At 45.9% G+C, this 10,936-nt stretch overlaps 2 protein-coding genes across 2 annotated transcripts in view; both read right to left on the bottom strand.

Annotated features, from left to right (window-relative positions):
• Positions 1-1,029: 1,029 nt before the first annotated feature.
• On the bottom strand, positions 1,030-6,521 carry ndufaf4 (NADH:ubiquinone oxidoreductase complex assembly factor 4). Its single transcript, XM_058392884.1, has 3 exons — positions 6,281-6,521; positions 2,061-2,143; positions 1,030-1,425 (listed from the first exon to the last, which is right to left on the bottom strand). Exons 1-3 carry the CDS (start codon positions 6,447-6,449, stop codon positions 1,120-1,122), a joined length of 558 nt encoding a protein of 185 aa, XP_058248867.1. The 5' UTR covers positions 6,450-6,521; the 3' UTR covers positions 1,030-1,119.
• Positions 6,522-8,010: 1,489 nt separating this feature from the next.
• dse (dermatan sulfate epimerase) overlaps positions 8,011-10,936 on the bottom strand; it is a 16,362-nt gene continuing 13,436 nt past the window's right edge. Inside the window, exons 4-6 of the mRNA XM_058392883.1 lie at positions 10,841-10,936; positions 10,059-10,266; positions 8,011-9,925 (exon numbers count right to left, since the gene is read on the bottom strand). The exon at positions 10,841-10,936 is cut by the window's right edge and continues 144 nt beyond it. Of these exons, the coding sequence (XP_058248866.1) occupies positions 8,242-9,925; positions 10,059-10,266; positions 10,841-10,936 (1,988 nt within the window). The 3' untranslated portion in view covers positions 8,011-8,241. The remainder of the gene's footprint in view (positions 9,926-10,058; positions 10,267-10,840) is intronic.

The following is a 10,936-nucleotide window of genomic DNA, read 5'->3' as shown; positions in this document are numbered from 1 at the left end:
TGTCCAAGATCAACATCACCAACTCTATGTCCAGCTTCATTCCTTCATTAGAAATAAAATACTCTGCAGTTAAGCACTGCTGGTGTTTCCTCATGTTACTCTACTTCATGTCTTTAACAAACACAACATGACTTTTACACAAATTATTCTAAACCGGTGGTCCTTTAACTCCTGGGTGAGATTCTCTTTATGATGATTGGTCATGCTGTGTGCCTGCTGGCCTGCTGTCCAGGGAACCATGAATTTTTTGAATTTGTAATTTTAGCTTGTATTAGCAGCTTTTTGGGATGAAATGTCACTCTGCTCATTTTACGAAAGTATTTTACTCTGATTTATGAGGGACTAAAAAAATAAACACCAGAGCAGCAGCCAAAGCTTTAATTCTGAAGTCAGGGAGCAAACATTGTTTTTTTTTCCATAACATTATGACCTAATATTGTGTCAGTCCACCTTTTGCTGCCAAAACAGCCCTGACCCGTCCTGCACTGTGTATTCTGACCCCTTTCTATCAGAACCAGCATTAACTTCTTCAGCAGTTTGATCAACAGTAGCTCGTCTGTTGGATCGGATCACACGGTCCAGCCTTCTCTCCCCACGTGCATCAGTGAGCCTTGACCGCCCATGACCCTGTCTCCGGTTCACCACTGTTCCTTCCTTGGACCACTTTTGATAGATACTGACCACTGCAGACCGGGAACACCCCACAAGAGCTGCAGTTTTGGAGATGCTCTGATCCAGTGGTCTAGCCTTCACAATTTGGCCCTTTTGGTCAAACTCGCTCAAATCCTTACACTTGTCCATTTTTCCTGCTTCTAACATCAACTTTGAGGACAAAATGTTGACTTACTGCCTAATATATCCCACCCACTAACAGGTGCCATGATGAGGAGATACTCAGTCTCATTCACTTCACCTGGCACTGGTCATAATGTTATGGCTGACCGGTGTATATGTTAAATAATTCCTGCTAAACTACCGAGTGTGTTTTATACAGTAAGTATATTCAGGAAATATCAGGACATCATTGAACATTTTTTATTTCAATGAAAATTACTGACAATTAATAACATAAAATAAAGAAAATATTCAGAGGTGAAGTAAGGAGAAGAGAAGAGTGTGTTAGAAGTCAGCGATGCGTCTCCGAGTCTCCTCGGCTCCGGGGACTTTAATGATTTTAATGTTAAAGGGAATGAAGTAGCATGTTAGCGCACGCACATCACTGTGTGATAGCATTAGCTCCTGCGCTATCCTCTCAGCTGACCATTCCTGAGGCATTAGCTTATGTTTGTTTAAAGCTGTTAGCGCCTCCACAATGGTCAGCTTTCCTTTGGGCACATCTGTAATGTCACACACTCCAGGAGGAACCAGTACGGTACTGAGAGGCCGGCGGTCCACCTTCTGCAGCCTCCTCACACCTGCTGAAGGCTGTCACACACACACACACACACACACACACACACAAACACACACACATTATTCACAGTGACTTGTACAACCAATAATCCACATACATAAAAGTGATAATTATCCTGTAAGAAGAAGTGTGTGTGTGTGTGTGTGTGTGTGTGTGTGTGTGTGTGTGTGTGTGTGTGTGTGAGATGTGGAAGAAGTCTCCAGTGTCAGTGCTTTGTAACAGTTTTCCCACAGTTTACACTTCCTTTCTGTGGTTTTCTTTTTTTGTCTCTGTACTTGACTAGCTTCCACCATGTGTTCACTTTATGTTTTGGTTTTATTTATTGTAGCGTGTTTTATTCTCAGGTCAACCTCCCGGTCATTCAGACTCACAGTAAGGGGCAGATTCGTTCAAAACCTCTAACCAGTAACCGGTCAGGGAAACACAGCCACAAGTCACATGTTTTACAGAAGAAACTTCAGTGAATACAACATTTCAATTATTTATTTCACAAAAACCGAGTCGTACAACAAACAAAACACCACAGCTGTGTGGGTGTGTGTGTGTGTGTGTGTGTGTGTGTGTGTGTGTGGGTGTGTGTGTGGGTATGTGTGTGGGTATGTGTGTGGGTACGTGTGTGGGTATGTGTGTGTCTGTGTGTATATACCGGTGTTTGTGGGTCTTTAGAATCCACATAAATTTGTCTGAGTCGATTCAGTAACGGATCATCCTTCCTTTGGAATTCCCTCACTGTAACACACACACACACACACACACTGTACACATTATGATTAATTATCTAGAGAGAATGAGTTATGATAGCAGTGTTCTAACCACACACTACAACACTAAACACTGTACACTACCCCTCTATCTAACACACACACACACACACTGTACACTACCCCTCTATCTAACACACACACACACACAGTACACTACCCCTCTATCTAACACACACACACACACACACTGTACACTACCCCTCTATCTAACACACACACACACACACACTGTACACTACCCCTCTATCTAACACACACACACACACACTGTACACTACCCCTCTATCTAACACACACACACACACACAGTACACTACCCCTCTATCTAACACACACACACACACTGTACACTACCCCTCTATCTAACACACACACACACACACTGTACACTACCCCTCTATCTAACACACACACACACACTGTACACTACCCCTCTATCTAACACACACACACACACACACTGTACACTACCCCTCTATCTAACACACACACACACACAGTACACTACCCCTCTATCTAACACACACACACACACACTGTACACTACCCCTCTATCTAACACACACACACACACACACTGTACACTACCCCTCTATCTAACACACACACACACACAGTACACTACCCCTCTATCTAACACACACACACACACACTGTACACTACCCCTCTATCTAACACACACACACACAGTACACTACCCCTCTATCTAACACACACACACACACACACACACACTGTACACTACCCCTCTATCTAACACACACACACACACACACTGTACACTACCCCTCTATCTAACACACACACACACACACACACACACACTGTACACTACCCCTCTATCTAACACACACACACACACGCACACACACACACAGTACACTACCCCTCTATCTAACACACACACACACACACACACACTGTACACTACCCCTCTAACACACACACACACACACACTGTACACTACCCCTCTATCTAACACACACACACACACACACACACACACACACTGTACACTACCCCTCTATCTAACACACACACACACACACACTGTACACTACCCCTCTATCTAACACACACACACACACACACTGTACACTATCCCTCTATCTAACACACACACACACACACACACACACACTGTACACTACCCCTCTATCTAACACACACACACACACACACACACACTGTACACTACCCCTCTATCTAACTAACTAACTAACTAACTAACACACACACACACACACACACACAGTACACTACCCCTCTATCTAACACACACACACACACACTGTACACTACCCCTCTATCTAACACACACACACACTGTACACTACCCCTCTATCTAACACACACACACACACACACTGTACACTACCCCTCTATCTAACACACACACACACACTGTACACTACCCCTCTATCTAACACACACACACACACACACACACAGTACACTACCCCTCTATCTAACACACACACACACACACTGTACACTACCCCTCTATCTAACACACACACACACAGTACACTACCCCTCTATCTAACACACACACACACACACACACACACTGTACACTACCCCTCTATCTAACACACACACACACACACACTGTACACTACCCCTCTATCTAACACACACACACACACACTGTACACTACCCCTCTATCTAACACACACACACACACACACACTGTACACTACCCCTCTATCTAACACACACACACACACACACACACACACACTGTACACTACCCCTCTATCTAACACACACACACACACACACACTGTACACTACCCCTCTATCTAACACACACACACACACACACACTGTACACTATCCCTCTATCTAACACACACACACACACACACACACACTGTACACTACCCCTCTATCTAACACACACACACACACACACACACACACACACTGTACACTACCCCTCTATCTAACTAACTAACTAACTAACTAACTAACTAACACACACACACACACACACACTGTACACTACCCCTCTATCTAACACACACACACACACACTGTACACTACCCCTCTATCTAACACACACACACACACACACACACACAGTACACTACCCCTCTATCTAACACACACACACACACACTGTACACTACCCCTCTATCTAACACACACACACACACACACTGTACACTACCCCTCTATCTAACACACACACACACACACTGTACACTACCCCTCTATCTAACACACACACACACACACTGTACACTACCCCTCTATCTAACACACACACACACACAGTACACTACCCCTCTATCTAACACACACAGACACACACTGTACACTACCCCTCTATCTAACACACACACACACACACTGTACACTACCCCTCTATCTAACACACACACACACACACACACACACACACACACACACACTGTACACTACCCCTCTATCTAACTAACTAACTAACTAACTAACTAACACACACACACACACACACACACAGTACACTACCCCTCTATCTAACACACACACACACACACTGTACACTACCCCTCTATCTAACACACACACACACACACAGTACACTACCCCTCTATCTAACACACACACACACACACACACACAGTACACTACCCCTCTATCTAACACACACACACACACACTGTACACTACCCCTCTATCTAACACACACACACACACTGTACACTACCCCTCTATCTAACACACACACACACACACACACACACACTGTACACTACCCCTCTATCTAACACACACACACACACTGTACACTACCCCTCTATCTAACACACACACACACACACTGTACACTACCCCTCTATCTAACACACACACACACACAGTACACTACCACTCTATCTAACACACACAGACACACACTGTACACTACCCCTCTATCTAACACACACACACACACACAGTACACTACCCCTCTATCTAACACACACACACACACAGTACACTACCACTCTATCTAACACACACAGACACACACTGTACACTACCCCTCTATCTAACACACACACACACACACACACAGTACACTACCCCTCTATCTAACACACACACACACAGACACACACAGTACACTACCACTCTATCTAACACACACACACACAGTACACTACCCCTCTATCTAACACACACACACACACACACACACAGTACACTACCCCTCTATCTAACACACACACACACAGACACACACAGTACACTACCCCTCTATCTAACACACACACACACACACACAGTACACTACCCCTCTATCTAACACACACACACACAGTACACTACCCCTCTATCTAACACACACACACACACACAGTACACTACCCCTCTATCTAACACACACACACACACACAGTACACTACCCCTCTATCTAACACACACACACACAGTACACTACCCCTCTATCTAACACACACACACACACACAGTACACTACCCCTCTATCTAACACACACACACACACACTGTACACTACCCCTCTATCTAACTAACTAACTAACTAACTAACTAACTAACTAACACACACACACACACACACAGACACACACAGTACACTACCCCTCTATCTAACACACACACACACACACACAGTACACTACCCCTCTATCTAACACACACACACACAGTACACTACCCCTCTATCTAACACACACACACACACACAGTACACTACCCCTCTATCTAACACACACACACACACACAGTACACTACCCCTCTATCTAACACACACACACACAGTACACTACCCCTCTATCTAACACACACACACACACACAGTACACTACCCCTCTATCTAACACACACACACACACACTGTACACTACCCCTCTATCTAACTAACTAACTAACTAACTAACTAACTAACACACACACACACACACACACACACACACACACACTGTACACTACCCCTCTATTTAACACACTGTGTAGGGCAGTAGTGTCCGGTTTAGGACGCCGCCGGTCAGTGTGTCAGTTAGAAGGTTAGCGACTCAGTAAAGACGGATATAATAATACTAATAATAATAATAATAATAATTATTATTATTATTATTATTATTATTATTATTATTATTACCGGACAGGACGCTGTCACTGTGATTGACCGCTACAGGATGCCGTGGAGCCGCTTCCGGTTTGTTTTTGCCGATTTCACGATGCGCCCGAGCCTCTAGATTAAAGTTCCTGAAAAGGCGACCCACGCGCGCGCCCATGTCAAACACTTGTGTGTGTGTGTGTGTGTTCATTCGTGACGGACCTGCAACGGAAGCCGTAGTACGACACTTCCTGTCTTGTTAAGCAGTAAATTTAAGATAAAAGTACCAGCGGGCACACAGAGAGAGAGAAAGAGAGAGAGAGAGAGAGAGACAGAGAGACAAAGACAAAGACAAAGACAAAGCTAGAGAGAGAGAGAGAGAGAGAGAGAGAGAGAGAGAGAGAGAGAGAGACAAAGAAAGCTAGACAGAGAGAGAGAGAGAGAGAGAGAGAGAGAGAGACAAAGACAAAGCTAGAGAGAGAGAGACAAAGACAAAGCTAGAGAGAGAGAGAGAGAGAGAGAGAGACAAAGACAAAGCTAGAGAGAGAGAGAGAGAGAGAGACAAAGACAAAGCTAGAGAGAGAGAGAGAAAGAGACAAAGAAAGCTAGACAGAGAGAGAGAGAGAGAGAGAGAGAGAGAGAGAGACAAAGACAAAGCTAGACAGAGAGAGAGAGAGACAAAGACAAAGCTAGAGAGAGAGATTTATTTTTCCTATAAAGTACAGGAAGAAAGTCTTTTCTGCTTGTTAGGTAGTTGGGGTCAGAGGTCATGGTCAGTTGTGGTGTAGTCCCCTGGAGCAGAGTATTTATGGTCTTTCATCAACACCGTGTCAGTGCAGGGGCTCGAACCCTCAACCACATTTTAATGACTCAAAAATTTTCACTTGTCACTGAAAGGAGACTGTCTCAGTAGATGGGAGATCATTACTGTAGAAACCTACATGAAGTACATCATTAGTAAGCGTAATGACTGCAGTATTTCTACCAGCACGTCATTACAGTGATTAATGTATTTAAGAGGAATTTATTGGCCATTTAGAACTTTAGATCATTAGATTAACTGGTGTGCTGAATGTAGCTGTTTAAATGTTGCAGTAACACACATTGACCAGCAGGTGGCGGTCAGAGAGTGGTCAGTTACTACCGGCACTGTTAGCGAGGTCACGTGATGTTTTGTGCCGCATGGACCAATGCTTTATTTCCCACATATGGAATGCTGTAATTTTCTTAAACATTTATTGTTGAATTTATCAGACCAGGCTGCACTTCTCCATCCTCTGCATCCTGTTCCTGGCTGGCAGAAGCAGAACCCAGACAGAACCAGTCCTGCTGCTGTTGTAGCTCATTGTGTTGTGCATCCTGAGGTTATTCTGCTCACCATAGCTGTACAGAGTGATGAGCAGAGTTACTGTAGCCTGTCTCCAGTCTGGGTCTGGTCTCCAGTGACGTCTCTCACCAACAAGGCTTAGGGGTTTCTTTTACAAAACCACAGGTGACTGGGTGTTTTCATTACTGCAATATTCCCAGTAAGCTCTAGAGACTGCGTGTGAAACCAGCACTTATAGAAATACTGAAACCAGCTCATCTCACACCACCCAGCATTCCCCAGTTAAAGTCCCAGTGATCCCAGTTCCCCATTCTGATGGCTGAGATATACTTTACCAGAAGCTGCTGCTCGATTAGCTGATCAGGTAACTGCAGGAAGAAGTAGGTGTACAGGTGTTCCTAATAAAGTGTCCACTGAGTGTACTATAAACACACACACACAATACTACATCTGCTTTTTTTAATTGCAAAGATTACAAAATAACGCCCCAAAACAAACACACACACACACAATAATTAATGTACATTTACACACGGGGTAACACACTGGATACAACTGATCCAGAGTGATGATGTCACTACAGTCAGAAACACCCCAGAGTGATGATGTCATTACTGTCAGAAACACCCCACATCGATGATGTCATCACTATCAGAGAAATCCTCTGGTGATGACATCAGCAGTGTCCGTGTGAGCAGGATGAGTAGAGGCCGAGCAGGATGAAGCTGTCCAGCAGGAGCACGCAGTAGATGCAGCGCTGCGTGTGGAGACTCGGAGCTCGATGCAGCTGTGTGAGCAGAACCGCCAGCAGCAGGAAGAAGGCTCCAATGTTCAGAACCAGGAACACACGTATGTAGGAGACAGAAATGGTCACTTCGGTCCCACTCACAGCCACTGTAGTGTGGACTTCTTTAAACTCATGTCCTTTAATGACCTTGGCCTTCTTGCCCCTTTGCACATCCTCACTGTTGCCCTCTAGCCTCACTGCCCCCTGCTGCTGCGCTCTAGCTTCATTCACGTGATTTCCAGTGGCCTGCTTCGACCCCTTCACCTTCCCCAGCTTCTTATTCACTGAGAACATCTTCTCCACAGCTGCTGCCACCTTCTTCTTCATCTTCCTCCTCTTTTCCAAGTTCTTCTTCAGTCGTCCTCTGATTCTGTGGAACCCCTCAGCATTGAGGATGCGTGTCTTCACGCGGCGCTCTAGCTGCTGGAAGATCGGTTTGATGTGCCGGAGGTTTTGCTCCACCAGGTTAACGTAGTCCTTTACCTGCTCCAGGGGGCGCTCCTGCACTGCCGCCGCCCGCTCAAACACCACCTTCTCCAGCTTGTCCATCAGCACCATGGCGAACACGGGTTTGCTGGGGTTTTCTGATGTCAGTATGTGAATGGTGAAGGTGTGGTCTCCTGTGGTCAGGTGGACGTCGATCCTCTCCGAGTCTCCACGCAGAGTGAAGCTGAGAACTTTGACATCTGGGCCGAAAAACAAGTAGGCGATGCGAGTGTGCGGGAAGCGTAGCGACATGGTCACATTGACATAGTGAGAGCCGTTGTAGGGGTAACCGTGTGGGTACGTCCAGTACGCTGTATCGGCTTTCCCGCTGTAGCCCGTGTCGTCCCTCCACAGCATGCTGTACTCGTCCTGTCCATGCTTGATAAAGGCACCATGGACGCCGTCTCTTGCCCCAGTGTGCTGGAAGGGGAAGTCCGTGTTGTGGAAGAAGGCACTGATGCTGTGGGCGGGGCTTTCGGCATCCAGGTGCACGTGGTCCAAGAGCAGCAGGAGGTCAGGCTGGAGAAGGATGAGGTTCCTCTGCAGGTTCTTGATCTTCAGTGCTGAGCTGTACGCTGCCCGTCCCTCACCGCGGATGTACACGATACCGTGGCGCTCCAGTGCTGCCTCCACACGACCCTCGCAGTCTGCTGCAGCACCGTACTTATACTTCGACCACTTGGAGTCACACGCCTCAGTCACCTGACCTTCCCAGGGTGAGAAGCAGGTATGGTCAATGGAGGGAGCAAACAGAACGGCGTTGTTGAGAAGCGTGTACTTGGGGCCGTACAACGCCTCGGTGATGAAGGGAAAACCATTGGGTGTGAAGGTGAATGAGTTCTGGTCAGGATGCTCATGTCCAGCATTGAAGTTCTTCCAGCCGCGGATCCACTCACTGTAACGCCTCTGGTGCACGATGTCAAAGATGGCGCGGCCTCCTAATTTCCCTGACTTAAACGACAGAAAGGAACGATTCGTCCCTGCAGGCTGACCACCTCCATATGTCACCACGCCCCAGTCCTCAAAATAGTGCAGACGTGGCACTCCAAAATCTGGAGGGGGCGTTGCTTTGAGACTGGCATCATACCTGCATGATACACACACAGAGACAGTCACTAGGAAATTCAAATTCAAATTTTATTTGTCACATACGAAATCATACATAGTACGACATGGAGAGAAATGCTTGTGTGTGTGTGTGTGTGTGTGTGTGTGTGTACCAGATTAACTCTGTGTGCAATGTACACCACTTCTGCCCACGTGATGGCTGCCCCGGTCCGTCCTGCACGCGGTGGTGTCGTATCTGTTCAGCCAGAAAGTTAGCCTGGCCATTCCTCATGACATAGCGGTCAAGGAACACCAACTGACTCTCCGGTCCGTAAAACCAGTTGTAGTTGGAATCACCGATGGCGACGTTCCTCTGGAAACCTGGACACATGTAAGACACATCATGTGCTAAACACTTCATAATTTAAACCGATGTTCTGCAGACTCCATGTGACAGAAAATATCCCATAATAGTGGGGCCATGTAAATTACAATAAATAAATAAACAAACAAACAAACAAACAAACAAACATACATTGTGGCTTTATTCACTGTGAAACTCATAGTTCTGCTTCAGTTTTTCAGTAATTTACTGAATGAAGTGTCACATGATCTGAATACACATGTTCCTGGAAGAACCCAAAGTGTGTGTGAGAACCTAAACACACACTGCATCATAAAGACCAAGGAATGAAGTCTGGCACAAAAACATGGAAAAATGTCACTCTCAAAAACGTACACACACACACACACATACATGCAACACACACACACACGCAACACACACATGCACACACACGCAACACACACATGCACACTCGCACACACACGCAAACACACACACACGCAAACACACACACGCAAACACACACACACACGCAAACACACACATACACGCAAACACACACACATACATGCAACACACACACACACGCAACACACACCACTCAAATACCTGGCAGCAGTGTCCTGTAGAGGAAGTCGAAGTGTTTGAGGAGCCATGGGTGTGTGAAGTGTGAGATGTTGAAGTGTCTCTGCAGCAGGAAGATGT

This window comes from Hemibagrus wyckioides, linkage group LG06 (genome assembly GCF_019097595.1).
Source record: "Hemibagrus wyckioides isolate EC202008001 linkage group LG06, SWU_Hwy_1.0, whole genome shotgun sequence".
Lineage (NCBI taxonomy): Eukaryota > Metazoa > Chordata > Actinopteri > Siluriformes > Bagridae > Hemibagrus > Hemibagrus wyckioides.
This window is presented reverse-complemented; position numbering and strand designations above follow the sequence as displayed.

What these genes read in the sequence shown, in the direction of transcription:
- ndufaf4 (XM_058392884.1), bottom strand. Translation starts at nt 6,449, where the DNA reads ATGAACACACACACACACACACAAGTGTTTGACATGGGCGCGCGCGTG. An exon ending in CAGTGACAGCGTCCTGTCCG is followed by an intron (nt 2,144 to 6,280) that starts GTAATAATAATA and finishes TGTGTGTTACAG; the next exon opens with TGAGGGAATTCCAAAGGAAG. An exon ending in CTAAAGACCCACAAACACCG is followed by an intron (nt 1,426 to 2,060) that starts GTATATACACAC and finishes TGTGTGTGACAG; the next exon opens with CCTTCAGCAGGTGTGAGGAG.